This window comes from Mobula hypostoma, chromosome 4 (genome assembly GCF_963921235.1).
Source record: "Mobula hypostoma chromosome 4, sMobHyp1.1, whole genome shotgun sequence".
Taxonomy (NCBI): Eukaryota; Metazoa; Chordata; class Chondrichthyes; order Myliobatiformes; family Myliobatidae; genus Mobula; species Mobula hypostoma.
In genome coordinates, this window is record NC_086100.1 from 159,254,360 (window position 1) to 159,278,259 (window position 23,900).

The 23,900-nt window shown below is 40.4% G+C and overlaps 1 protein-coding gene across 4 annotated transcripts in view; it reads right to left on the reverse strand.

The window, feature by feature from the left end:
* The window catches only part of LOC134345718 (probable E3 ubiquitin-protein ligase HERC3), a 71,725-nt gene that overhangs the window by 32,255 nt on the left and 15,570 nt on the right, over positions 1 to 23,900 (reverse strand). For all 4 annotated transcript variants that reach the window (XM_063046838.1, XM_063046837.1, XM_063046836.1 and 1 more), the window contains exons 6-13: positions 22,769 to 22,899; positions 21,887 to 22,041; positions 20,165 to 20,241; positions 12,154 to 12,254; positions 6,364 to 6,423; positions 4,727 to 4,832; positions 3,342 to 3,531; positions 1,706 to 1,863 (exon numbers count right to left, since the gene is read on the reverse strand). In XM_063046838.1, coding sequence (XP_062902908.1) covers positions 1,706 to 1,863; positions 3,342 to 3,531; positions 4,727 to 4,832; positions 6,364 to 6,423; positions 12,154 to 12,254; positions 20,165 to 20,241; positions 21,887 to 22,041; positions 22,769 to 22,899 — 978 coding nt within the window. The remainder of the gene's footprint in view (positions 1 to 1,705; positions 1,864 to 3,341; positions 3,532 to 4,726; positions 4,833 to 6,363; positions 6,424 to 12,153; positions 12,255 to 20,164; positions 20,242 to 21,886; positions 22,042 to 22,768; positions 22,900 to 23,900) is intronic.

The window sequence follows — 23,900 nt, forward strand, 5'->3', positions numbered from 1 at the left end:
CACTAGGAGGAGTGCAATGATTCAACAAGACAGCTCATCACCAGCTTCTCAAGGGCATTTAAGGATGAGAAATAAATGCTGCCCTTAGCAATGATATCCATGTCCCAAAAAGATACAGAAATTAAAATAAACCACATTTTCAGTCTAAATCACGTTCTTGTAGCCATAAGTCTAATGGCAAAAGCTCCACTTTCCAGTCCTGGCCAGTTGCACTCCACATTTAAAGTGCTAATTTACATAATATTTCACATTCTCCACCCAACTCTGCTTCCTGTCTATCCTGTTATAACCTACAACCTTCTACACGACCCACAAGCCCAACAATCTTTTTGTTATCCGCTGACTTACTAACCTACTCTTCCATTTCATTATCCAAGTCATTTAGATACAAACCACAAAGAGCAGGGTTCCAGAACAAATCCCTGTGGAACACCACTAGTCACAAACCACCCCAGGCAGAATACACTCCATCTATTACCATTCTTTGCCATTTGTAGGCAAGCTAATTCTGAATCCATGCAGCCAAGTTTCCATGGATGCCATGCTCATTACTTTCTGGATGAGCCTACAATTGGGAAACTTTGTCAAACACTTTACTAAAATATATATACGACATCCACTACTCTACCATTATCAATTTGTCCTGTCACTTCCTCAAAGAATTTAATCGGGTTCACGAAGCATGACCTGCCTCTCAAAAAGTCATGCTGACAGTCCCTAATAAAACTATGCTTCTCCAAAGGCTTGCAAATCCTGTCTCTGAAAATCCTCTCCAATAGTTTGTCCACCATAGATATAAGACTTACTGGTCTACAATTCCCAGTATTATCCCTATTAATTTTCTTGAACAACACAAAAACATCTGCCATCCTTCAGTCCTCTGGTACTACTCCTGTGGCTAGGAAGGACACAAAGTTCATTGTCCACATCCCAGCAATCTGTTCCCTCATTTCCCATAATAACCTGAAGGTTATCCTATCTATTCCCAAGGACTCATCCATCCTAATGTTTTCCAGAGGATCCAATGCTACCTTTACCATAACCTTTACATGCATCAGCACATTAGTGTGTTCCACACAGGCCTCACATTCAAAGTCTCTCTACCTGGTGATCTGAAGCCAAGAATTGATTACCTTCTTTACTTCCAAGCACATTTCTTCCTTTATCCCCAAGCAGTCCTACACTCATCCTAGTCATCCATCTGTTCCTTACCTACATGCAGAACTGGGGGTTTTCCTTTATCCAGCTAGCCAAAACCTTCTCATGTTCTCTTCTAGCGCTCTTAAAATCCTTCTTAAGCTCCTTTCTGGCTATCTTATAATTATCAAGATCCCTCTCTGATTTTTGCCTTCTAACTCTTTCTTCTTCCTCTTCACTAAATGTTCCAACTCTCTTGTCAACCATGGTTCATCCTACCATCCTTTCTACGTCTCATTCAGACAAACCTCTCCAGAACAACATGCAGGTAGTCCCTAAACATGTTCAGCAGAAGTGTGGAACATTTTCCAGAGAGCTTCCATTCCCAGTTTATACTCCCAAGTTCCTGCCTAGTACCATCAGAATTACCCACCTCCAACTCTCCAGTTAAATACTTTCCCATATTGTCTGCTTCTATCATTGTCTGTGGCTATGCTCAGAGAATTATAGTCACTATATGGGGACACATTCAGAATAAAAGCTCAGAGTAAGAGAAGTTCTTACCAACCTTGGAAAGCACTTGTAAAATTTTTAATGTGTTCTGAAGATTTGAGATATCTTCTGGGATTTTAGCCATAGTGGACCAAAGAAGTCGCTCTGATTCTTCACGATAAACCTTCACAAGACGCCTGTAGTAGTAGACAGGCATTGCCCTCCACCAACATTCTGATCAAGAGAGAGCCCATTAATAATCAGGTGAAATAAAGTTCAAAGTGCCAGTCAACAATTGAAAGAGCAAACTGAAAATTGGACTGAAAATGGATCAGTGGATGATAAGCATAAACTGAATCAGAATCAGGTTTATCATCACCAGCATGTGACGTGAAATTTGTTAACTTAGCAGCAGCAGTTCAATGCAATACATAATCTGGCAGAGAGAGAAATAATAATAATAATAAATTAAATAAAGCATAATAATAAACAAGCAAATAATGACGTATATTGAATAGATTCTAAAAAATGTGCAAAAACAGAAATATTGTAGATTAAAAAAGTGAGGTAGTGTCCAACTCTTCAATGTCCATTTAGGAATCAGATGGCAGCGGGGAAGAGGCTGTTCCTGAATCGCTGAGTGTGTGCGTTTAGGTTTCTGTATCTCCTACCTGATGGTAACAGTGAGAAAAGGGCATGCCCTGGGTGATACAGGAGTTCTTCTGGTTGACTCACTTAACTTTAGCAGAAATCTAAAAGGCTTAAGGAAACAAACACTGTGCTGATGGTTAAAGTAAAAACAGACAGCTTGGGAAACATTCATCAGCTCTTGAAGTGTCTGTGTAACAAGAAGCAGGATTGATTTTTGTCAGAACCTTTGTCAGAACTGGGAAAGAGAGATAAAAAAAGATGGTTTTAAGTTGCAGAGATGGCAGATAAAGTGGAGAGGATACATGTGAAAGAGTGAGGCCAGGCTACTGGGAACAGTTAGAGGATGATCACACTTTTTTGTCTGTGTTATGTGATGCTAATAACAGGGCTGTGGGATGTACCCAAAGGACCCAGCTGAAGTATTGGCCCTAATACCCTATTTTACTAGGCCTCACCTGTCATAATCAATCCCTTTGTCCTATCAGTTTTTCCTGCTACTTTCTCCCTGCCTTTGCTTTTTCAAGTTCTGGTGAATTGCTCTATTCTCTTCCCACAGATGCTACATGACTTGCTGAATCTTCTCAGCACTTTCTCTTTTTATTTAAAAGTGCCAAAAATTGTTCTGGGGAGCAGCTGGTTAATTTTGACCTCACAACGTATTTGAACTCTGAAGTCTGAGCTGAAAAGATGGTAGATAATTTGTTTCAGGGAAGGGCTATAGGAAAACTGGAAGCCACACCAGATCACAAGATTCAAGAAGTAGGTAGAACAATGAGTTAACAGTTCATCCTAAAGATGCCATCTCCTTCTGCAGAATTACCTCAATATTGTACTGATATGCCTACCCACATTATGTGCTCAGTTCTTTTGACTGGAGATTGAAGCCATTGCAACTGGATCAATCTGAACATTGTATGTGGGCTCCTGACACAAGCCTTTCCTTATGATAAGTTATTAAAGTCTTACATTGCATCTCAAAAACCAAACAATTTATTTTCTTCTTTTAACCGCAAACAGCGGAGATATTGATGACATTTAAGTGCAAAAAAGCAATCCCTTACCTAGAACTTCAAAGCAGCTTTTATCAAGGGAAGTTATGGCTCTGGTCAGGGATTCCGTCAGCTGAGATTTCTTTGTCCTTTGAAGTACAGCAATGAGCTCAGGCAGAACAAGGTAAAGTCGCAGAGCTTCCACGCAAGCAGGAGAATGAGGCAATGAGAAGAGCAACTTTTCCATAATTGTATCTGTCACCTGTAAAACAATCAGGATCAGGAATTGACACCTTTTTAATATTCAATTTATTTAATTAAATATATGTATATTCTTTTCTAAGTAATCCAGGTGGAGGAGATTAGCTTAGGCTTGGTAATCATACTGCCATTAGTAAATAATGCTAATATAATGCAAGTAATTTTTATAATTGTTCTCCAATCACCACATTTACTTGGTTTAATTATCATGAGAAGGTGCTGTGGTTTTTGTTTTCTTTAAGCAGATTGCTTGCTGAGTAAGTTGAATTTGACAGTTGCGTTGTAGACAGTTTGCAGTGTGACATAAACTTTACCCCACTGTATTCAATGCCTGAGACAGCAGTATAAACACTTTATTTATGTCCTCTTGACTGACTTCACAGTAATAAAATCATTATATTTCACCGATTAACTCCTCGTGATCGATGCATGACTGATTGTAGTACTGATGCTCATGTATTGAAAGGGGTAATATAGATGGCAGAATACAAAGCAATGCTGAGATTTCCTCATTCTTTGCTAAGTAATTGCAAATATGTAATGTAAATCATCATGTAAAAATTCACAACACAATTTGCAGACTTTTAGAAAAGAATGATGATTTATCATCCTTTGTGATTTATTCTTTTAGAGTAAATTATGCTTTAAGAAGCCTTTTCCTGAACATTTTTGATTGAAATAATTCTTGTAAGTTCAGTCTATTCACTGTAAATGATCATTCAAGGTGAATCAACCAATTTGCAAAAGCACAGTTTAAAGGGCTGATGGTGTAATACGGCTATCAGGATGCATTCAGCAGGCATACTCTTAGAATAAGAACTCTGGGAGAGATTAACGTTGTTTTGCAGCTCAATATTTGAGACTATCTTTTTTCATCAAATGTAAACTGTAACATCCTTCCATACAGAGCAAAAATTAAAATTTTACAGGACAAATTCTTTATAGAAATCTTTCATAACAATCTTCCATAGTACACAAATACCAATATTTACAGAAGTACACAATTAACTTCAGTACCAAATGGAAAGCTAATAAGAAATTGAATGTCCAAAAGGGCATTGACTTGACACACACATGCCCAACTCAGGCCAACAGCCATGAATATGAAGTGTACATTCAACATCAGTCAGAATATATCAGTGTTTTAATGCGTGAGATACTGTAGGTATGCTGAAGAATTTGATTGCTAACATTACCTGGGATAATACTGAGTCGTTTATTGCCATTTTCTCAAAGTTCAGATTCACTGAGGACATATCCAGACCAGAATGCATTCTGCTTGTTTTGAAATGGTTATCCTTGCTGTTTTGAATATATAGTATCAAGAAGGATGATTAATGCTTTGAAGAAAAAAAGATACACAAAGGTGACACAAATCTGTATCTTATGTTTTGAAATGATCTTTATGGATGGCATACAAAGTAAAGTTTCTTGCTGTATCTTGGAGCATGTGACAGCTGGAGCTATAAATATAAAAAAACTATATCAACCTAGTTAACAAGCTTTGCTTTGTCACATTTTAAACTGACTGTGTCCACCCAAAGCAAATCAGGGAGTACAACCAGCTGGCAATTTGTCAAAGGTGGCATCACAGGTGGATAGGGCCATATAGAAAGCTTTTGGCACATTGGCCTTCATAAATCAAATTACTGAGTACAGCAGATAGGATGTTGAAGTTGTATAAGACATTGGTGAGGGCTAATGTGTAGCACTGTGTGCAGTTGTTGTCGCCTACCTACAGGAAGGGTGTAAATAATGTTGAAAGGGTACAGCCAAAATTTACAAGGACTTTGCTGGGTCTGGAAGACCTGAGATATATGGAGAGATTGAATAGGTTGGGAATTTATTCCTTGGAATGTAGAAGATTGAGAGGAGATTTGATAGATGAAAACAAAATTATGAGGGATATAGAAAGGGTAAATATAAGCAGGCTTTTTGCACTGAGGTTGGGTGGGACTACAACCAAAGGTTGTGGCTTAAGGCTGAAGGATGAGAAGTTTAAAGGGAACATGAGGGACAACTTCTTCACTCAGAGGGTTGTGAGAGTGTGGAATGAGCTGCCAGTGCATGTGGTGTATGCAAGCTCAATTTCAACCTTTAAAAGAAATTTGGATAGGCACATGAGTGGAAGTGGTATGGGGGTCTATGGTCCCGGTCAGTGCACGTCAATGAGAGTGGGCAGCTTAAGTGGTTCGGCATGGATTAGATGGGCTGAAGGGCCTGTTTCTGTGCTGTCCTTTTCAATTACTAATAAATAAGACACCACTAGACCTCACAAATCTGGCTACAATCCCATTGTAACAGAGTCAACGCAGGAGATACAAGATCACCTCTCTGCTCAAAGATGCAACTCTTGCCTGTAAAGCTCTTTTAGGATATTCAGCTTTGAACATGTGCTGCATGAATTCAACCAATCGTTGCTGTTGCACCCTGACTCCCAGAAAATGAGTTTGGAGGTAGAATTTGTGGATGTGCAAAACTTGTCTTGGGGGAAATCTGGCCAATGGGCACTCAAACATGGCCCAACCATGCACAGGCAAGTGGGGAGAGATCAGGAACATAGCATGAAATGGAGAATTACAAAAGAGGAACAAGTTTTGTTAATTTATTCAACATTTTTGTATGGTTTCCCCTTCCCCGTCTCTTATTTAATTGGATGAATTTCCTTAAATGTGAAAAACTAAACAAATTGAATAGAATATAGTTTCCTTTTGATCAAGGGCCGAAGGATTTGGTTTTGGTTAGACCTGATAATGTAACTCACATAGGATCTACAACAAATCTAACTAGGAAATTTTAATAACAGTTGCTAAGCAACAGCACTTTGGTTTACCTCACATCCAGGAAACTTGCATTAATAATCTGAGAAGATGAATACCCCCGAGTGATTGCCCTGGGAATAAAATTAAGACAGATATAATGCAGGTTACTAAAATATTCTTTATAAGCAAACTATAACTTCAACCAATTTGCTGACAATTTGGATGCTCATAAACTGCACAGCTGGATAATGCATTAAAGGCAAGTTTACACAGCCACAGAAGAAGAATACACTGTTACCCTGCACTTGAAGCCTGTGCTGCAATCATTACAAGTATCTTTCTCATCTTCTCAGGATCGATTTTCATTTGCTTCCACTCCAGTTTTGTGGCTGTTAAGGAACGATGAAGCTTAAGTGGGAATCACAGACTCTTCCACAGATGATGTGGGAATGAGGGTCATCTGTGAGATGGTGCACTCCTTCCACTACTAACACAGGGTTTGTACGTGAACCTAAACGCACCTTCTCCACATTGAGCTCATGGGGCAGAAGATTCCAGGAGTAAGTGAGGATTTCAGCACATCCTTGAACCCTCTCCTCTGTTTCCATAGTCTGGTATCGGGCATGTGAACGACATTATCAACCCAACATAGCCAACAGAGAGCAAGTTTGACTGCAATATTAGATATGTTGGCCTGGGAGAGGTTTGCTTGTTAGCTTGCTTATTCCTCCAGTAAATTTGGATGATTCTGAAACTCATGGAAAACATTTCAACTTGTGGTGGCAATTTACTCCAGATCTAAGGTCACCCAAACTTCAGTGGTCAAACTCCAATATAGAGATTACGTTTGTGTTTGTGAACTCACAAAGCCAAACCCCAAGATGTTGCCAACCTGTTGGCTGATTTACGTGGGTGGAATTGCCTTACACTAAGGACCTCGCCCCACCGCATCACACTGACCTCTAAAAAATAAAGGTTCCTGGTGCACCCTGTGAACGCAGATCATTTTCCACATTTGAGGATGGACCAAACCTTGTGCTGATGTTAATGGTACAATACCGAAGGAGCCCCACAGAGTAGCAGATGCATCTTTCAGATGTACTCCCTTTAGGATAACTTACATCAAAGCAGATTATAAATGAAACATGGGGTCTGAATCCTCTGTGGTAAACTTGGCAAACCTGGGAGTGGTGCAAATAACCCAAACCTTAGCAGAATGTTGATATCTGCACCAGTTTAGTATCTTCGGCAGCTAACCTAAAGCAAGGTAGTTGTCACCATCTGAAAGTTAATGAACAAACTGTGTTGCAAAGACATAAATAATCTAGATTACTCTAGTGTCTTTCAATTGCTTTTCACTGAGATGCAATATATGAGAGAGTAGTAAAATGATACACACCATATATGTCCCACGATTCAATGAAGCTCAATGTTATGATTTGATATTATGTTATGACATGAACAAATCAATAGTGCATGGAGTAGATTTAAAAACTTTGGCGAATTTCTACAGATGTATGGTGGAGAGCATTCTAACCGGTTGAATCACAGCCTGGCAAATGTGCTCAGAAGCAGAGGATTGCAAGAGGCTGAAGAGCGTTATAAACTCAGCCAGCTCCATCACCAGCACAAATCCTCCCCAGCCTCGAGAACATCTTCAAGATGTGGCGCCTCAAGAAAGTGGCACCCATCACTGATGACCCTCACGACCTAGGATATTCCCTCTCGTGACCACCACTGGGAACAAAGCACAGGAGCCTGAAGACCCACACCCACCCAACTGAGGTACAGCTTCTTCCCCTCTGACATCGGATTTATTTCGATGGCCACATTTTTTGACTGTACTGCTGCTGCAAGGCAACAGATTTCCCATCATATAGGGAGGGAGGGAACATCGACTCAGACCATGAGAGGCCTGCGTCGGGCATTTTCATGCCTTACAAGGCGCAGAGTGATTTCCCATTAAATAAGTCAACGATAATAAACCTGACTCTGATTCCAATTCTGGCTCTTACTCTGATCCTGACCTCAAGATTATCATGCTTGTTCAGCAGTCCTGTGCACCCAACCTGGAACACCTCGTGATCAAGTCTCATCATTTTACCTGCCATGGAACATTTCCGCCTCCATCAGTCCCACCTCAGGCCAGTGTAAAACAGGCTCCAGACAAACTGAGCAATGTAATCAACGGGCATGAAACAGCACATCCTGATCCTTGCCCATCATCTTGGGGGATTTTAACCAGGCCAACTTGAAAAAATTTCCAAGTAATTATTACCAACAAATCACTTGTAGTACCAGAAGTACTGGACCATGGTTACACCATCATCAAGAACGCTTCCCGTGTTATCCTTCGCCCACACTTTGGAAAGTCCGATTAGCTGTCTGTACTGAGAGGTGGCAGACTGAAGACCGCAGCACCAGTAGTGAGGTCCAAGAAGGTATGGACAAGAGAGGCACAGGAGCATTTACAGGACAGATTTGAATCAGTGGACAGGACTGTATTCTGGGATTCATCTTTGAGTCTGAATGAGTACGCCACAGCTGTCACTGACTTCATTAAAACCTGTGTGGATGAGTGTGTGCCTATGAGAATTTACTGTACACACCCAAATCAAAAGCCCTGGATGAACCAGGAGGTTCAAAGTCTGCTGAGGGCTAGATCTATGGCATTCAAGTCCAGCAACATAGGTCTATACAGGAAAACCAGGTTTGACTTGCCAAGGCTATTTCAGGAGCTAAAGAACAGTTCCAAATGAGGTTGGAGGCTACATCAGATGCACATCAACTCTGGCAGTGTTTTCAGTCCATTACTTCCTACAAAATGAATACCAACACCATGAATAGTAGTGATGCTTCACTGCCAGATGAGCTCAAAACTTTTTACACTTGCTTAGAAAGGGAGAATAGAACTACAGCTATGTAGATCCCTGCAGCACCCAGTGACCCTGTGATCTCTGTCTCAGCAGCTGACATCAGGCTGTCTTTCAAGAGGGTGAAACCTCACAAGGTGATAGGCCCCCGATGGAATACCTGGTAGAGCTCTGAAAACCTGTGCCAAGCAACTGGCAGAGCTGTTCAAAGATACGTTCAATCTCTCATTGCTACTGTTAGAAGTTTCCACCTGCTTCAAAAGGACAACAATTGTACTAGTACCCAAAAAGAGCAGGGAGAGCTGCTTTAATGGCTATCATTCAGTAGCACCTACATCTATGGCAATACAGTGCTTTTAGAAGTTGGTTATGGTTAGAATTAACTCCTATCTCAACAATGGACTGGACCCACTGCAATTAGCATATTGTCACAGCAGGTCTACGGAAGTCGCAACTTCATTGGCTCTTCACACGGCCTTGGGTCACCTGGACAATAAAATACCTATGTCAGGAAGCTGTTCATTGACTACATCTCAATGTTTAACACCATCATTCCTGTAGTTCTGATCAAGAAGCAACAGAACCGACCTCTGTACCTTCCTCTGCAACTGGATCCTCGAGTTCCTAAACGGTAAACCACAATCTGTGAGGATCGAAAATAGAACATAGAACGTAGAAAACCTACAGCACAATACAGGCCCTTTGGCCCATAATGCTGTGCCAAACATGTACTTACTTTAGAAATTACCTAGGGTTACCCATAGCCCCTATTTTTCTGAGCTCCATGTACCTACCCAGGAGTCTCTTAAAAGACCCTACTGTATCTGCCTCCACCACTGTCGCCGCCAGCCCATACCACGCACTTACCACTCTCTGTGTAGAAAACTTATCCCTGACATTTTCTCTGTACCTACTTCCAAACACCTTAAAACGGTGCTCTCTCATGTTAGCCATTTCAGCCCTGGGAAAAAGCCTCTGACTATCCGCACGATCAATGCCTCTCATCATCTTATACACCTCTATCAAGTCACCTCTCATTCTCCGTTGCTCCAAGGAGAAACGGCCAAGTTCATTTAACCTATTCTCATAAGGCATGCTCCCCAATCCAGGCAACATCCTAGTAAATCTCTTCTGCACCTTTTCAATAGTTTCTACATCCTTCCTGCAGTGTGGTGACCAGATCTGAGCACAGTACTCCAAGTGGGGTCTGACCAGGTTCCTATATAGCTGCAACATTACCTCTCGGCTCTTGAAATCAATCCCACGGTTGTGAAGGCCAATGCACTGTATGCCTTCTTAACTACAGAGTCAACCTGCGCAGCAGCTTTGAGTATTCTATGGACTCAGACCCCAAGATCCCTCTGATCCTCCACACTGCCAAGAGTCTTACCATTAATACTATATTCTGTCATCATATTTGACCTACCAAAATGAACCACCTCACACTTATCTGGATTGAACTCCAGCTGCCCTCCTCACATCTCCACCTCACCGACAATTAACACTGGCACTCCTCAGGGATGAGTGCTTAACCACTCTTCTACTCGCTCTACACCCATGACTGTTGGCTCGGCACAGCTCAAATACCATTTGTAAATTTGCTGACACAACAATTATTGCTGACAGAATTTCAAATGGTGATGAGAGGGCGTACAGGAGTGAGATATACCAGCTAGCTGAGTGGTGTCACGGCAAAAACCTTCTACTCAGCATCAGTAAGATCAAAAAGGTGATTGTGAACCTCAGGAAGGGTAAGATGAGGGAACACATACCAGTCCTCTTAGAGGGATCAGAAGTGGAGAAAGTAAGCAATTTCAAGTGCCTGGGTGTCAATATCTCTGAGAATCTAACCTGGACCCAACATATTGATGCAACTAAAAGGAAGGTATGACAGCAATGATATTTCATTAGGAGTTTGAGAAGGTTTGTTATGTTCACCAAAATCACTCAAAAATTTCTACAGGTGTACCATGGAGAGCATTCTAACTGGCTGCATCACTGTCTGGAATGGCGGGGGGGTTCTGCCGCACAGGACTGAAGTAAGCTGTAGAGAGCTGTATACTTAGCTCCATCATGAGCACCAGCCTCCGTAGCATTCAGGACATCTTCAAGGATCAATGCCTCAGAAAGGCAGCACCCATTAATAAGGACCCCCATCACCCAGGACATGTCCTGTTCTCATTGCTACCATCAAGAAGGAGGTACAGGATCCTGAAGGCACATACACTCAATGATCCAGGAACAGCTTTTTCCCCTCTGCCATCTGATTTCTGAATGGACATTGAACCCATGAACATTACCCCACTACTTCTTTTATTTCTATTTTTGCACTACTTGTTTAACTATTTCATATTTACTGTAATTCACATTTTCTCTGTTATATATTGCAGTGAACTGCTGCTGCAAAGTCAACAAATTTCACAACATATGCCGATGATATTAATCCTGATTCTGACTTCTCAAAACCATTCACTCCTCAGTGGTCTGAAATTCTGACTCAGCTTACACAGCTCCCTGTCTACTACAGTAAATGATCCCATTTAGGTTTGGTTTTGAGCATTTGATAATTCACACTGTCCTGAGAGAGGAAATTCTTCATCTTAGTGATGAATTATGCTTTGCTTGAAAGCATGATTTGTGATTTTTGATTGTCGTAGCACCTACCTTGTCAAGCCCCCCTCAGAAATCCTCTAAAAGTCACTTTCCATTCTTCTAAACAAATACTGTAGGCCCAATCTGCTAATTTCTCCACATAAGACTATCTGTTTGTCATACGATTGATGACATTATTGTGGACATGACCTTTAGAAGAACAAAACTGTTCCACATCAGTCTTGGAGTCAACACTGATGCACTCTGAAATAAATCTGTTATTGCCAGGCTTGAAATGTTATCATTTACCTTTTTACATGGTGGCCCAGCATCATAGGAAAAAGCTCTAAAGAAATTTGTGAGGATTAAATTGGACACTGAAGGAAGAAAACTTACCTTTTTGTGTTTCTGCACAGTTCCTTCTCCAGTAAATTGTCCAGGGTTACAACTCTCTTCAAAGAAATGAGCAAAGATTGGTCCCCAGACGATTCCAAATTCTGCAGAGGAAAAGATTAAGAGCATTAAATGTATACTAAAAACAAAAAAAGAAACTTCAAGTTTTGATAGAAGAGACAAGATCCTGTTGATGTCAATAGATTGACTGTATATGTTGCAATTGTTTAGATAGACAGCTGTGATGGTAAAAGCAGGGTTGCATGTGTTACTATACGTTTTGTAACTCCAGGAACTAAATAAAAGAGAAGGAGGTGCTGGGAGATGCGTGCGTACTGCAATTTACTTTCGTGAAGCGTGCACCTATAACATGGCAGAGTAGTGATGTATGCTATTCACATACTTTTACATACTGTAGAACCTGTAATGAATTATGTAAACAGAGAATGCTTAATCAACAATATACTTACATTACTCAAGTATTACTGAAAAATTAAATACACAGCACTCTGTCCTGCTTAGCTATAAACTGCAACTCAATATAGAATGCACTTCAACTACTGTATATACACAGTATACAATACAACTACTCTACAGACATCCAGAGCATAGTAAATTTTAAATGATCCCATTCAAGCCCACAGATTTAATTACTGTGGAGGAGTTATTACTCTTGTGGGATAATCTCTTTCCTGGCAGGGGATGGTGGCGGTGGGGGGTGTGCAGTCACTCTGCTTGGCAGGTGAGACTTGTAGCTATGAGACAATCTCAGGTTCTAGGGCAGGATTTCTCAACCAGGGTTCTGTGAAATGTCACTACAGGTTTCACAAGAAATAGTAATTCAAAAAAACAAACATAGTTTTTTTGAACTCCATGCAATGCACGATACTAGCGTTTACAGTGGTGAGCAGCGACTGAGTAGCCCCGTTAGCAATCTCAGCCAGCATGGCAGTGCGCAGCACGACCATGTTTATTTGGTTGAGTCTATTCTCAGTTTTTGACACAAGATGGGAGGCTGTTGATAATTGGTGAGCACTGTATTGCACATAGGAGAGAACGATAGGCTGATAATTGGTGAGCATTGTATTGCACAGAGGAGAGGACGACAGGCTGATGAGAAGCATGAAGTGTGTTTTCTGAGCATTGAATGGACTCGCCCAACTTGGGCTGTGACATCAGCCTCTGCATCCCGAATTACCTCCCCCAACTTCACTTACACGCCAACTGATTTATGGGAGCCAAATAACTACCAGTGTAGTAGAAGATTGGAGGGAAATGGTTCAGTGTGGTGATTTTTGAAGAGGAGGTTTGAGATGGAAGAGGAAGATTCTAGGCCTAGGCCTACGAACAATTCTGATAAGGTTAATAATGAAGAATTACAATCTTCTGAGTCATTTCACTGCACTTGTGCAAAAATGGACTTTAAAAAGTTTGCCTTTACAATGAAAGCTACTTATTAATGTTTTACATGGATTAGTGATCCAAGTTGTCCTATTCCATTGTGCCTCGTCTGTGGTAAGCAAGTTACAAATGTAGCAATGGCTCCAGCAAAATTGAAAAGTCACATCATTACAAAACACAGCCACATGACAAGCAAAAGTGCTAATTTTAAATGACTATTGGAATCTCAAAACAAACAGATTAAAGATTTTGAAAATAAATTAACAGTCAGTAAAAGGATTCAGGAAGCAAGTTATTTAGTAGCTTTAGGACCAGTTCATGTTTAAAAGACTGTGTGAAGACCTGGACAAATGTCACACCAATCTCCTGCTACATACAGAAATCTGGTGGCTTAGGAGAGGAAGAGTTCTCAACAGGGTATTTGAGTTGAAAGGTGAATTACAGGAGTACTTTCAAGAAAATAGGCCAGATTTTGCTGAGTGCTCTGAAGATGAAGAATGGCTGCAGAAACGAACCTACCGAGCAGACGTTTTTCATCATATGAACCAGTTGAACAAGTCTCTGCAGGGCCCTGGAGAAATGTTTTGACATCAAGTGACAAGATTCTTGGTCTTAAGAGGAAACTGAATCTTTGGAAAAATCATGTTGCAAATGGAAATCTTCCATTGCTCCTTGGGCTTGAGAGAGAGGAAGGATATCAGAAAGTCTTATTGAAAACCAGTGGGAAGAACTGAAGAGCAAATTTATTCCTCCCTTTCAACACAAGTGTATGACTGGGTGAGAGACTCTTTCTCTGAACCTTCTGCTCAGCCAGAGAACTTGACTTTGAGAGAAGAGTAAGAACTTTGTGAGCTGCTGACTCAGTGTTAGTGTAGTGTGTTCTGCTAACATTGCTTACCGTGTGTTCTTTAGACCCTGGGAACATGTTTTCGCCAAGCCATTTGTAGCAAAATGGTACAGTGCAGATGTAATATTTGACAAGACAGCAAAATGTGATATATGAGACTCCAGAAAACAGGAGCCAGATGAAAGTGTAAATGACTTCATCACAGCATTGTACGTCCTGTCAGCCAACGGTGAATATGGAAATCTGAGAGGTGAGCTTCTTACAGACAGGATTGTTCTCGGGCTACTAGATCCCAAATTGTCAGCAAGACTTCAGTTTCAGGCAAATCTCACACCAAAGAACGCTATTACTATGGTCATGCAGAATTAAAATGTTCACCAGCAACAGGCAGAACTCAGGCATGAAAATGAAGCTGAGGTAAAGCTGTACAAAAAAAATGGTACAGACAAGGTGCAGTTTGAAAGACGATAGAAGGAGGTGACAATAGAGCTCAGCTCAAGCTAAACAGACAAGTGAAACAAAGAGCAGGTAAAATGTTCAACTGCAGAAGATGCGGCAAGTCTCTACTGCACATCAAAGAGCTCAGCCCAGCAAAAGAAGAGAAATGACACCAATGCAATAGAGTTGGCCATTAGAAAAGCGAATGTCTGTGGTAAATCTAACCTATTAGGCTAAGTAATGAAATTAGTTGTTAAGAAAAATGGTAATAATAGTTTCCATACAACCCTTCTGGACCATTTCCACTGGTCCAAAATGTTGCATACAAGCCTATATACCAACCATTGTAGGTGTTTATATCCCAATTTGTTCGTGCTTGTTCCCGCCCGCAGACATAATTATCCAATCCCTATGTACTTATTTACTTAATTTTTTCATTTTCTTTATCCCTTTCCCAAATCTTTCCCTTTACTTGTGTTAATTCTCTATTTTCCAAAAAAACAAAAAAAAACAGTACATAATTATCTATTTAAATGTTTATTTTGCTTTTATATCATCTCAATGTGTACTTAAGAATGTATAAATAATTGTAGTTTTATACATATAAAAAATGGAAAAGGTTATATGTGTGAAAAAAGTACATGATAATTGTGAACTCCTTATCCAAATAAAAATAAAATTAAAAAAAAAAAGAAAAGCGAATGTCACTCAAAATCAGTTTTTCACATGGTCAAAGAAAACCACGATTCAGATGAAGAGAGAGCTTTGCTCGGGGCTCTAGATTTAAACAGACATGGGTGGTGTACTACGGTTCAGTTGCCAAATGAAACAGTGATGTTCAAAATGGGCACTGGGGCAGATGTCATCAACATCTCTGAATGTCTGTTCACAAAACTGGCGAAGGAAACAGGCATTACACCAAACCCAACAAAGTGAGTGCTCATGGGGCCAGGAAAACATAGGCTTAGTGTGCAAAGAATGTTTATTACTTCCAGCCGTAAAAATGAGAAACAGTTAAAAGAGGATGAATATGTTATTCAGAATCTCTTCTCACCACTACTGGGATGACATGCCATCGAGAAGCTGAAGCCTATTACAAGGGTGGCAAGAGAGGTACTCGGAGTTGTTCACAGGCCTGGTGGTATTGAAAGAAGAGTGCCTTATCCAACTGAAGCCAGGAGTGAAGCCCTGCCCCCTGACCACAGCGAGGAGTATACTAGTCCCATTGATGAACAAAATCAAAGCTGAACTTGAGAGAATGGAGGCGCTTTACATCATTACTAGAGTGAATGGACCTTCTGACTGGTGTGCAGGCATTGTTTGTGTTCCCAAGCCAGATGGCACAGCAAGGATCTGTGTTGATCTTATAAAATTGAATAATGCAGTGAGGTGAGAGAAGTTTATTCTGCCCTCTATTGAGTACACGTTGGGTATGCTGGGTGGAGCAAAGTTCTTCACCAAACTAGATGCAATCTCAGGGTACCAGCAGATCTGTTTAGTTCCTGAGTCACAGATGCTCCCAACCTTTATCACACTTTATGGACGCTATGCCTTCCACAGGCTCCCTTTTGGCATCTTGTCAGCCCCTGAATTCTTTCACATTAGAATGAACCAAATTTTGGAATGACTAGAAGGAGTAGTCTGCCACATGGATGACATACTCATCGTCGGAGGCTCAAGTGAGGAACATGACAAAAGAGTGAAAGCTTCCTTGAAGAAACTGAACAAAGAGAAATGTGAATTTGCAAAGTTGGAGATGAAGTTCTTAGGTCACCAACTGTCCTCAGAGGGAGTGCAACCAGATTCAGACAAACTGGCAGGAGTTCGGAATATGGAACAACCTACAAATATACCAGACATCCGCAGTTTCCTTGGCATGGAAAACCAGCTGGGAAAGTTCATTCCAGATTTGGCAGAGTAAACAAAGCCAATCTATAACCTCCTCTCTCTGAGAAAATTTTGGACCTGGGCGGCACCACAGCAGAAGTTATTCTCATGACTTAAAGCAGAGCTTATCTCTCCACCAACATTAGTGTACTTCGATCCGAATAAAGCAACAAACATCTCAACAGGCACCTCTTCCTTTAGCCTAGGGGGAGTGCTCATGCAATTCTGCAGTGGTGTATGGAGACCAGTGGCAAATGCAATAAGAGCACTGACTCATACTGAACAGTGTTATGCCCAAATCGAAAAGGAGACACTAGCTCTCGTCTGGGCTTCTGAATACTTCAGCTGCTACTTGATAGGCACTAATTTCTTACTTGAAACAGACCATAAGCCACTTGCCAGCCTCCTGAGCTCGAAACTCTTGGATGACTTACCTCCACGTCTGCAAAGATTCAGATTGAGGCTTATACGATATTGTTACGACACTGAACATGTCCCCGGCAAATCTCTGTTGAGGATGCCATGCAAAAGTGAGTGGACAGAAGCTGACTCTGCCCTCATGGAAAATACCAACATCTACTTAGCTCAGGTACATGAAAGCTTTCCTGCATCACGGAGTAAACTGAATATCAACGGTCCACATCTCAATGGTCCACAACTCAACTGCTCAAAATTCAAAGCTTTTGCTAGGGACAATAAGTTTAAAAACCAGACAAGCAATCCACAGTGCCCACCAGCAAATGGAGAAGCAGAAAGAGCAGTACAAACTGTTAAAGAGTCTCCTGATGAAGGCAAATGACCCCTAAAAAGCTGTACTAGCTTATCGCTCCACACCCCTTGCGAATGGCTACCATCCATCTGAGCTGTCAACGGGCCGGAGACCTGGCCTGTTCTTCCTTCCCTTCTCCACCTTCACTGAGACAAAGTAAGAAATTGTGAGACAATACAGTGTGAGAAAACAAAAAGCATACATGACCTCAGACATAGAACAAAATCTTTGTCGCCGCTCAGGAGTGGTGAAGTTGTTTGGGTTTCAGGCCAATTCACCAAAGGAACAAAGCCAAAAGCAGCATGCACCATGATTGTTCGTGATCAGAGCATCACAAGGTGAAACCAAGTGGAAAAGGTGTGCACTCGTGCACCTTCGAAGTCCACGAAAGGTAGAGGAAGAAATAGAGTGGCCTGATACTTTTGACGAGGATCACTTGCGTGACGTGGACGCGCCTGTTCAAAAATCTCTAACTGCTCCAACACTTAAAGGAGCCGACACCAGATCAGGTCATTTATCTGTCCCAATACAGAGATACGCTTAGGACAAGTGACTAAATAGGCAGAATAATCCTCTCATTTTGCCGGAGTGTTCAGGTAGTCTACTTGCCCTCCATTAGATTTTGCGTGTCTTTTTTTAAAAGAGTCCTAATGTTGAAAACATTTCACAAAATATGATTTTTTTAACAAACGAATTGGTGAAAAAAGGAGAAAAACAACACAAAGAGTGAGAGAGATAATAAAAAACAAAGAAAAAGAGCTATAATTCTCTTATATACAAAGTGAGTGAGAGACCTTTAAAATCAAAGGGAAAGGCAGTTAGAATGTTGGCAAATCTTTTTTATGTTTATGTAAGGAGCATAAGTTGTGTGCTATGGGTAAAGTGAACTGAATCGTTCAATTTCAGTGACTATAATTTCAGTGGAGTTCAATGGACATACCTAGTTTTTCTGTTTTTTAAAGAAGGGGAGATGTAGTGGTAGTTAATATTGTTACTCCTGTGCCACTCAGTTAGCCACTCCCACAAAGGGGGACTCTCACACTGTACAAGTTGGGTGATCAGTAAAGTTCAATTCAGTATCCTGCACTCTGGCATGCTGGTGTGCTCTGCACTATCCCTCAATAATGAACACAACAATCTCTGCCATAATAGGGAGACTTCCAATTTGCATTGGAGAGAATATATCCTCTTTGTAAATTTTTCAGGTATTTCCTTTTCCAAGGGTAAACAGGACAATCCATCAATATTTCCAAGATTAGTTGTTCTCCTGATTTCAATACTTGTAATTGGTGTTCCAAGAAACCAAGCACTTTTTTGCATTTGTGTCGCTGCTGTTCGTGGAACACCCTTCTGTGAACTGAAAATGGACACTAGTGGTTGATGATCAGTAGTAAGGGTAAACTCTCTCCAATAATAGCACTGGTTGAGATGTTTTACACCCCCAAAACAGGCTCAATGCCTCTGTCAGACTGTGCTAAATTTACCTCTGCAGTGGTAAGGGTATGTGATGCAGGGGCAATGGGGCATTCACTTTCATCACTGATAACATGAGACATCACTGCACCTAAATCACAAGATGAGGCGTTATGGGCAAGTTTCACTGAATGATTTGAGTCATAATGTATGAGTACAGTGTCTGACATCACCATTTGATTTCCCTTTTGGAAACCACCTCGCACCTCACACTGCTTTGTTCATTGCCATTTCTTCCCCATCTGTAGTAACGAGTTCAAGGGGCTGAGCACAGTAGCCAGGTTTGGCAGAAACCCATTATAGTAATTGACGAATCATTAAAATGACTGGAACTGTGACACACCTTGGGGCATCCACAATGCTTGAATTTTCTCAGCACACTTGTGTAATCCTTGTGCGTCAATAGTGTGATCACCGTGACGCTCGCTTTAAAGAATTCACACTTGGTCACATTGTGCTTTTTGCCCATAATCTTCTAAACTTTTAACATTGTCTTGAGGTTTTAGAGATGTTCCTTGTCATCCTTAGCAAAAACAATGACGTCGTCCAGGTAATACAATGCTTTGTTCATAGCTTTCTGCTAGAGTGCAAGTGCAGATGCTACTCCAAAAATAAGCCTATTATAGCGATAAAACCCTTTGTGAGTGTTTATGCTGAGAAACACTATGGACTCTTCTTCCATCTCCATTTGTAGGTAGGCCACAGCTAAGTCTACTTTGCTGAAGTGTTTCCCTCCAGAAAGGTTTGCAAAGATATCCTCCATCCTGGTCAGATGATATTGATCTACTTCCATTACTGGGTTGATGGTGACCTTAAAATCATCACAAATCCTGACAGATCCATTCTTCTTGGCTACTGGGACAATTGTCATTGCACTCAACCTTGGAAAGAATTCCTTCAGCCTCCATGCAATCCAGCTCACTGGCTATTTTTTCATGGATTGTATAAGGAACCAGACAGGCCTTCTAAAAATTGAGTGTGGCATTTTCATTTAACACTATTTTACCCTTGATATGTCCGAGTTTCACATTTGTACCTTTTGAACTTTATTGTTAAATCTGCCTCTATCAATCTCTTGGAACTTATTAAACTATTTAAATATAAGATGTTAGGCAAACCAAATAGGCTCCCATTCCTGTGGCAAAATTACACCACCATCATCTTCTCATTGTGGTTTTAACCTTTACTTATCTTCTTACCTCTTCTTCATTGCATACTGCAAAGCTTTGGCTTGCCCCAGCAAACATTCTTCTGGCACCTCGTTTAATTGAACAGTCTGCAAAATTACATGAATTCATGTTAGATGGACAGCATTGTTGCTGAAACTATGTCAATATCTCTCCACAATATATTCAGTTTGTAGCCTGGTGCATTCCTGTCATAGTTTTCTATTAGGTTGACATAATAGTTTTCAACTGATGAACAGAGACAAACTATTCCCATTAGCAGATGCTTCAAAGTGCAGCAAAAAATAATTTACAAGGCCACAGAAAAAGGGAATTAAGTACATTTCTGTGCAGGTGTCTGACTGGGATTTTAGGGATAGTTGCAAGAATTCCATCACCTTTCTCATCTGCAGTGATCACTCCTTTGTTCACTGTTTTTTTAAAGAAGAGGTTCAAGCCTTCATAGACTTAAAGAGCACAAAAGCAGGCCCTTCAGCCCAACTTGTCCATGCTAAACCTAGATGCCCATCTACAGCAATCCCATTTTCCATATGCAAGTATAATGCAGATACAAAGTTGAAAACCACAAATCTTATAATTTGATAGTTAAACTGTATTATGGTAAATGTGACCTGTGTCATTAATTCTGAAGTTATTCTCTTGACCAACTCAAGATGATTGTCAAACTTCTCATGGATCCTCCTGGTGTCCCATATCTTGTGTTTTCTCAACAGCTTTCTCATTACCCAAATTTATTTGGAACAACAAATATATTAGCTCGATATATTTTCTTTCCATCCTTAGTCCATTCTTCCTCCTGCCATAAAGACAGATAGTGGAGCTAGCTATTTACTCTAAGAACATGAATATAATACCAAAAGGATGCTTATCTCTGACTACACAAAACAAGTAATGGAGGAACACAGCTGGTCATGCAGCATCTATGGGGGAGAAAATGAACAGTCAACCTATCGGGTTGAGACCTTTCATAAAGTCTGGAGAGCAACAGAGAACACAGAGAGGGAACAGTGAAAGGAGATGTCACAGAACTCCCATCTGAGCTTGTTAGTTCAATTCCACCAATCAAAACTGATGCTTAGTAGGGCAGGGATTTTCTTCTACCACCAGCCCTGTCAATGGCCCAAGTGCCACAAGTTATCCTCTAATCCTTCAAGCTGAATGAACTTTCTCTAGGACTGTAATGATTCAATGCCTTTATGGAATGTAATGGAACTGCTTATGCAAATAAGAGCTTGCAGGGACAGCCTCCCCTTGCCAAGACGTTGCACCACAATTGCTAACTGGAGGGCAAAATTACATTATAACAAGTTCACACAGTACATTTCCATTATAAATGATTATGGAAATGTAAATATACTAACTAAATGGAACTTGAATTATGTTTGCAGAATCTGATATCTAAATGGCTAATTCTGATTCATCCAAAAATTATTTTAGTTTTTAATGTCAAACACAAGAAAATCTGAAGATTCTAGAAACCCAAAGCAACACACACAAAATGCTGGAGGAACTCAGGAGGCCAGGCAACATCTATGGAAAAGAGTAAACAGTCGAAGTTTCGGGCCAGGACCATTCATCAGGATTTAATGTTTAATGTAGTAGTATGACTATACATTATTACATATTAAATTAAAAAACTTGATGAAATTACAATTATTGTAATCACAAGTTAAATATCATTCCAGTTCTAAATTTGTCCTCTGCTGCAAGCTTTAAGGTTTTGTTCTTGCTTACCGTTCTCAGATTCACCATGGTCAGGTGTGTCCAGGAGGTTGATGGGAAAAGGCAGAGAGTGCTCATAGGTTTGGATGTTTCCCTGCTGTCCCATCTCTCTGCAACCAAAGGAATAGATGGTGCCAGACGATGGAACGAAAGCCAGTGTGTGGTAGCTGTTTAAAATGTACAAATGGTGATCACCAACTATACAGAGCAATGAATTTGATTAGTGCCATTTCACGAGAGAAAGAAACATTAACTTCCCCTGATTGGTGGAAAAGAAGTACAGTAGTTAAAACAGAACAACTTGATTGTCTTCCGATCTCCATAATTTATTACCATTGATATTTAGAGTAGCATATTTAGAGCTGCTATTTACAGTAGCATCATAGCTCCTCTGTACAGTGTTGTCCATTTTTGTTATGTTTTGATCATGTAATCTACTTCAACAGCATCACGTTCATTTCTCTCTGAAGACCACTGCATGTGATTGTGTACATGCACAGTCGGCAGGCAATAGAGGCAGCAATTTTACAGCACTGTGACGTGTGTATTTTAATCACGAATATAAGAACTAAATCATCAGAGTTTACATTGACTCCTCAAGTAAAGATGAGGATATTTTCAACACACTTCACTCCACCTGCCAACTTATGCGCTTCACACTTACATCCCTGACAATGAAGTAATTCTTATTCCAGAGAGGAATAAGAATCCATTCGACTTGCTCAGCACCACAGGTTATTGAACTCTGCAGCTGATGAAACATTTGACTGGACAGACTCACATGCAAATCACCATCAATGGCTAAAGAATTGTGTTAGCTTAGATCTCTTCTGCTTGAAACATGAAATGGACTGAAACCAACAGTATACTTTTGTTCATTCATTACCATCTCACCTCCCACATGCAATCTGAGAGACTTTTTTTCCAAAGAGTCCGCTAACCAGACGAGGTTTGATCTCATCCTTTATTGAGTTGTGTCCAAGTTGTCCGAATGCCCCAGCTCCAAAAGTGTAAACAAATCCATCCTAGAGAACAAAATAATGATTTAACAATGTCTTCACTTAATAATTAAAAGACTTTGACACATACAGTACATGACTTTGTTGAGTGCTCCTTTTATTGACCAACGTGTAACAGTTACCAAACATAACAGTGACATCTAGTGGTCGAGAATTGTAACTTGACCTGAACATTTATCCAGAATTAACCAACATCTCAAAACAATAAAATTGTTTTACTTTCGCTCTGGGGCTATAATAAATGCCACACATGCAGAATTTATATTTTCATTTCTTTTAGCTTTAAGAATGCTGCAGGCATCTTTCCAAATGCTGGTCGAGAGTTCAGGCTAGTCCCATTTCTCTGTGGGATGTCAGTGATGTGACAGTAATTAGAAAAGAAATGCAAGGTTGTCAATGGGTTGAGAGATAATAGGTCTTTGTTGTTACAGGAAAAATAATTAAAATCTCGTTCAAGAAATACTTAAGATAAAACTTGAAATAGTCTTACATTACTATTATCAATTTCCAAAGGCCTTTATTTCACAATACTTGTGGAGACATAGGGACAACAGATGCTCCTGGTAGAGCTCTACCTCACAACTCCAGTCACTTAGTTTCAATCTGTCTCTGTGGAGTTTTACATGCTTCTCCCACGACCATGTGGGCTTTCAGTGGATTCTATAGTTTCCTCTCAAGAGTGGGAGGCAAATTGCCATGGTAAATAGTACCAAGTGTACAGGTGACTAATAGAACCCGAGGACAGTTGTGAGAATGTGGGACAAATCAACTGTGATTTTGGAAATGAGTATACATGATGGTTGACATAGATTCTGTGAGTCGAAGGACCCGTTTCTGAGCTACGTAACTCCATGACTTAACTGAAATATTTCCTTGGTAACTAAAAATATTCTGTTTTGTTGAACCTTTCTAAAGATGAAAAAAAAACCAGCAAAATGAATCAAAGGCAATCTGAAAAAAAAAATCCTATCTGTTTAATCCATGTGCAAACTCACGGGATAGTCTCT